The 6831-nt window shown below is 36.0% G+C and overlaps 1 protein-coding gene across 1 annotated transcript in view; it reads right to left on the bottom strand.

Moving 5' to 3' along the window:
* Positions 1 to 6831, bottom strand: part of LOC103156203 (uncharacterized) — a 33156-nt gene that overhangs the window by 2062 nt on the left and 24263 nt on the right. Inside the window, exons 4-5 of the mRNA XM_007578178.2 lie at positions 5869 to 6016; positions 2321 to 2473 (exon numbers count right to left, since the gene is read on the bottom strand). Coding sequence (XP_007578240.1) covers positions 2321 to 2473; positions 5869 to 6016 — 301 coding nt within the window. The remainder of the gene's footprint in view (positions 1 to 2320; positions 2474 to 5868; positions 6017 to 6831) is intronic.

The raw sequence follows: 6831 nt of genomic DNA on the forward strand, positions 1-6831 counted from the left end.
AGGCTACCGATGTTGGTGTCTATTTTCAGCTACGTACATTCATTTTGCCCCCAAAAAAGTCGATGCCCCCCCTCCCCCCTCACAAGCGTCGTTTCAACCAGACAGCCATTTGTAATCCATAGGGGGGGGGGGCGCAGAAGAAAAAGTTTGGGAACCTCTGGCCTAAGGACACATGGTGGGGGGGGAGAAAGTTGGCTAATGAAGACATGCTACAAGTGTGGAGGATGATAATAAGGACCAGCCACCAGAGAAAGAAGTTCCTATTTGACCAAAGAGAAAGAAGTAGATGAGATGAAATATTCCCCAAGAAAATTAGGTAAGTCGTTTTTGTGTTAATATTTTCACCATGTGAAGTGGGGTGGGACAGCCAGGTAAGTGGGGAATGGGGAGCAGGAATCAACATTCACCAGCTGAGTTAAGTTATGTTTTAGACAACGAAAACTGATGTTAAATCTATTTATTTATTAATAAGCTTCTTGCAAACAACCCTAAGTTAGAGTAGAGTTTAGAATGCTCATTAAGTAAAAAGATGCATTCATGTGCCTAAAACTATATGTTAAATGAATAAAGTATTTGATCAGAATAATTTTGTTCAGCCCCAGTTATCATTCCACTTGTATTAAGAAATAATTGTATTGCACTTTATAACAACCAGTCATGTTAACTAGGCATTTGTCTGCCAGTCTACCATTCTGACAGTGTGCAGCAAGGGACATTTTTGAAATGGTATTTAAATAAATGCTGGAATATGATGACATTGTTTTTTGTTTTTGTTCTTTTTTTAAGTGACCACAATGAATTGAGTCATCACTGAAGAGATTCACCAAGTTTGAATTCATGAAAAGGCTTTCTCCATGATTAACTATTGCAAGAACAGCTGTAATTTCTGAGCATTTCTGGACACATTCAAAGAGCTGCTTCCAGGAAATGAAGACAAGAAGAAGATCTCCTGTTTTCAGAGCTTTACAGGAAGACTATTACGAAGGAGATGGCTGACATAAAGCAAAAAATGTTACTGTTGAAAGAACCTATTTTCTGAAGTTAAAGAATAAGTAATTCTGTTTTAGTTTTTCAATCAGCATCTCAGAGTAACAATATACTGACCAGACGTTAAACCCTCTGTTATCTTAGAAGAAGTTATCTTTTGTTTTATTCCAATGTACAAAGGGTTTGTTCTACAGTTATGATGGTAGTTATAAGTAGTCCAGTGTGTTTCACTTCATTTGAGGTAAGACTTAATATCAGTAACTCTGTTAGCATTGCATTTGACACTGTAATACTAAATTACATTTTTATAATTGTTGCTACTAGTTTCACTTTACTTGAGGTAATAGTTAATATTAATGACACTTAATGACATATTCATAACTGTTACTTGTTTCACATCAAGTTCCATTTTTTATGCTACTTGTTCTAAGAAGTAGCATAATAAATCACATCAGGTAATGATTTCTTGGTTAATGTCAAGTTGTCATAACAAAGACATTTTGAATAATGTCAACTTTGTATTAAAAGTGTCATAATTTACCGAATGACACTTTATGACAACAGTCATAAATATTCATGAAGACTTATTGATGTTCATGACAGGTGTTATGTCATGTTTATGACAGTGTCATGACAGTCTTATTCATCCCCCTCCCACCCACTCCCCTTCAAATAAAGTATTTCAAGATTTGTTTTTTGTATCAGTTGTGCTATGTATGAGCTACAACACTGAGCATTTCAGCTGTGGGCACAAATAAAGTCGAAATGGAGCTTTTGGGAAAGTTAAGCCAATGGCTCAGCTATGATTCTGAAACAATTTTAAGTTCTAGAGCTTTATTTCTCCAAATGTTAATGTTCACTTCTCAAACACACTGGAACTAATTTTAACTGTAATTTGTAACAATTACATATAAAAAAATATATTGTTCCCATGAATTGTGCACAAGTTAAATACACTTGATGTGAAAAAGTCATTTATTTTTGAAAGAAGAAGTTAAGTGAGGGGAGGGATGTAAAGTGTGTGTGTGAGGGGTAAGGTTGGTTTTTAGGGATATGATTCAACTTACCCTGTGCACATGGAAAGTTGAACAATGAGACAACTTTTTTTAAGAAATACTATATTATGGAAACAGTCATGTTTACACTCATTCTGATTGCTTGAGTGGATGCAGAACCTCCTGTAATATATACAGGTATATGTTAGTGCTAAATATAAAACATTGCTTATGTTACCCCTATTATAGAATTACAGATAAATGCATAAATGATCTTACTGGACAGCAGGGCCAGGTTGGAGCTAATAAACCCACATGCATTCATTCCATTATTCTACCTTGAATCAGCTGGGTTGAGTCTTCCAGTAGATCACGAAGCTCAGTGGGGAATCCTATTGCTTCAACACCATTCACCTGATCTGAAAGTAGGGTCACCATCTCTTGGGATGTTCTGATTGGTTCTACAGTGGATGCCTCAACAGGTTCTGTAGCTGTGTGAAAAGGCAACGATCTGTTAAAATTCCTATTTTCATCTCTGTTCATGGGTTGTTTACGGCAGTCAACAACTGGTTCTGTTCTATCACAGCACATTGAAAGGGCCATGTTCTCTTCAGATACTCACCTTTCATTTTCTGAGTGGACATTTCCAAAGTAACTGGTAGATGATCAGTAGGTTTTTCTGTAGTCCCAGCAGCAGTCGTCGCCTCTAGCAAAAATATAACAGAGCTCCCCCTGACATTTTTATTTGTCCCTTCTATGTCAAACACTGTTTCTGAAGGAGGGAGAATGTCTGTAGTCAGTTCTGCCACTTTAAAGGAATGAAGATTACCAGGGTCAGTGGGTAGCCCAACCACAGTTAGTGTGTAGCTTTCTGGTAATGCAAGTTTAGGACTGTCAGTCTCCCTAAAAATGGGGGGAAAAAAGAAAAAGTTGTCAGTGAACATTATTTTAACAATTTTTTAAGGTTTTATAGCAATTATCACACCAGTTTACCATTAGAACAGGGAAGATGTTCTAATGAAAGAGACCTGGAAATATCATGCAGGAAATAAGATGCCAATCTGCAGTAACCTAACAGTGTAACCAGGACTTTCTAGATAAACTTTATAGACACAAATGAATTTATCTTAAATTAATTGATTTAAGATACTATTTTTGATTCTTTTATTAAGATGGGGTACAATCTCTAAATGTACTCTCAGATCAGTGCTGCTGTGTTTTTTTTATTATTATTTTTTTATTGCTGTATTGTTTTTGTCTTTTCAGTTGCAGCAGATGTTGATGACGTTGAGCCCAGTTCAGGTTTTGCTGGAGTTTTCTTCCTGTTACATACATGCTTGGCATTAGTCATTGCTACCAAGTCATGTTCACTGTTGCTACATGCTCACTGCTATAAGTCAATAGCTTTGTTTCCATTAACCAAAGAGTTAAGTAAATCAAAATTACAAAAATATATTTACTTAATAGAAATACACTAATTTTGAAAAACGTTCTTTGTTTGTTGCATTAGGATGAGATGGTTTTTTTGTCCATATCAAATTAGATATATTTTGCTATACTGAAATGGAAGCACTGTTTTCACATCATAAGTTATGTGATTTACAACCAGATGTTACAACAGATGAAAACACAAAGAAGAAAACAGGAAGTAGGAGGAAGAGGAGGTTTGTTTTTCTCTATTAAACAGCATCACAAAGTTTATAATAAGTTTATTGCTCCAACACCTGAATAAGACGTCGATGTCTCCTCTGATGGCTGACAGACAATAAGCACCACGGCTGAATTATGAATATATCTCATGTAACTGTTTACATCTGCCGTTGCCATCATTTATAATGATTTATAAGTTTATTCATGTGTTATTTTAATTCAATTTAATTTAATGGAAAGACCACAGTGGCAAAATTATGTTTTTTGACAAGTAGAATATAAATAAAGAGGTGCATAAATTTGTAATGGAAATGCAGCTACTGACTAGTTAGGTCTGCCTAAGTAAACCTTTGATAAGGTTTACTTAGGCCAGGTGGGATGTTTAGACTGACAGAAAACCAGCACAACAGGCAGAAATGTCAAACATTTTAAATGTCTGACAGACCACCAAAATGTCTCGTCTATATAAACTCAGATATTTCACCATGTTTTAGTTGTCATCTTCTTGTTGTTGACATGAAACAATTTTGTTATTGTTGTTAATGGAAACAACAAACAAAATGAGTTGATGACTCTTACCCAGTTACCAACACTGGTACTTCCCACTTTCATTCCTAGTTGGTCTCAAATAAAGATGAAACTCTTCTTCATTAAATTGCATTGGTTTAGGAAACGTGTACATCGTTACGCTGACAGTTTGCTGGAGATAGAAAAGAAATACTGATCATCCAACATAATACATGTGTTATAAAAGAAGATTAGAAGTCTCTTAAATAAGAAACAATGCCGTTTTATAGATTAAAAAGAAAGGAAGATGTATATTTTGTTATATTTAAATGTTTTGTAGAGACAAAGATTCTGCCCCAACTAATTGACTTTAACCACTTGGATCATATGGATCCCATATTTTCACTTGTCTTTTGAGTATTGCTATGTTGTTCATCTGAAATAAGTTAACTAATATTGGTTGATGGTTTGGTTATTAGCTTGTGCTGATTTTCCATTTGTTCCTCCTTCCTCATTGTATGTCTAAGTTCCCAAAGGATCAAATAAAGATAAGTAAACATGTATGAGCTGCCATCTGGAGAATACCATACATGGTCATGTTGAATGAGAAATTTGCCGTTCATAGTCCAATAAAAACGCTTTATGTGTTCTCTCTCAGGTTTAATGAAGCATGCCAGGTCCACCTCAGTGCCCTCAACTGCAGTGATGAACGTGTCGACATCAGGCTCTTGTATGAGAAGCCGAGCAAAAGGACATGAGGCATGTCAGCACATGGAGAGAAAAGACAATGATTGTATCATTAGAATTTTCTTCAGCTTCGGCTCCAAAAATTAGAATACTAAGAAAATGTTCAATATTTTTTGTCACTCGTTTCAGAAAGTGAACTAGATGCTTTACACAAAGTGAAATATTTCAAGAATTAATTTCTTATCACTTTGAAAATGATGGTTTCCATTTTGCTCACAGACTGATTGAACAGTATTCCCCAGGAAAAGTGCCACACAAATAACATGTATTACTATAATAATACTAATAATTATACATCTGTTTCCACCATCTACCAGGTCTTACTTCATTTTCCAATAAGGTCATGGTAATACAACATTTTTTAATCACAGTTAAGAGAACACATACTTTTAACTTCACAGAAGTGCACTTCAAAAAATATGAATTCATCGCTAAATGTAAATCAAATCTGTGGCACATGGCTTTTATTATCCAAATGCAACTCCTTTTTTCTATTAAAGCAGACCACAGTAATCCATGTAGCCAACAGGGCAACAATCCAGTTCTTTTTTCAGAAAAATATCAAGCCGTTTCACAATATTCTAATTTTGGAACTGTGCTTGACCAAAAAGCATATCTGGTAAACTAACTTTAAAAGGAAAGCTCATCACATGTAACTACAGCACCATTATATTTCACATAACTGGGTTTGCTAAATGCTGGAAATAAATGCATTAGTCTGCGCCTTCTTTTGCAAAGTCAGAAGGTAAGGGAGAGGAGACAAAGATTTGCTAATCCATTTAGCCACCATCATGTTATGTGAAAGATATCTAAACTTTCTTAAACCAGGGCTTCATCAGCACCAAAGGAAACAACAGTGCTAATGCACTGCTACCATTAATTACCCTTGATGATATATACCCTAACCCCCATGTGTGTGTGTATATATATATATATTTTTTTTTTTTTCCTTTTTCTTTTTCTATAAAATCATCCAACTCACCACTGACTGAGAGCCAGACAGTTGATACGGTAGTTGCTCCTCCAAAGATGCACTCATACATATCAGCGTCTTTGAGTCTGGTTTCTGTGAGGACCACAGACCAGTTGCCTTCCCTGATCTGCTCCTCTGAAGGCAGCTCAACCCGACCCTGGGATGTATAACAGACATATGTGAAAACAATTACTCTTCAGATTTGTCTGCTGTGCACCCTGCTGGCTCTATTACAGCTTTCAAATGCAATCATAGTTTACACCATATTTGAAATATGTAACCTAGTCAAATAATTTTTTTAAGGTCTTTTTGGCTCTCGTGGCTTTTATTTGAAAGTGCTATTACAGGAAAGTAGGGTAATGAGAGCGAGGGAAGACATGCGGCAAAGGTCACCAGGCAGGGAATTGAACCTTTGACAGCCAGGCTGAAGACTAAGGCCTCCTTATGTGGGTTGTGCTTAGCCCCTGTGCCACCACAGCACCACCACCCCAGTCAAAGATAGACTAGTTTTGTGACTGCATATAGTTTATTTTGTTTGCTAATTGTTGAATGGATTGTAGATTTAAATAATGTACTATGAGGAAACTACAGTGTCATGATATTATTCAACCCCTACTACAGTTGCTGAAATATTGAAAATATTGTAGGTACTTCGAGCATTTAGAGTGCTGAGGTGAGTCAATTCTCATTAGCTCAGACAGTCTGATATCAGAACTCATTACACCGGTTAAATTCATTATGTATAGTCATGGCCTCAGATAATGGATTTCTGTTTGTGTGTGTTCTGTTAGATCTCAGACTGAGAAACTATTGTGATCCACTCTGTCTGAGATCTAACAGAACACACACAAACAGAAATCCATTATCTGAGGCCATGACTATACATAATGAATTTAACCGGTGTAATGAGTTCTGATACCAGACTGTCTGAGCTAATGAGAATTGACTCACCTCAGCACTCCAAATGCTTCG

This window comes from Poecilia formosa, unplaced genomic scaffold (assembly GCF_000485575.1).
Source record: "Poecilia formosa unplaced genomic scaffold, Poecilia_formosa-5.1.2 Scaffold469, whole genome shotgun sequence".
NCBI lineage: Eukaryota > Metazoa > Chordata > Actinopteri > Cyprinodontiformes > Poeciliidae > Poecilia > Poecilia formosa.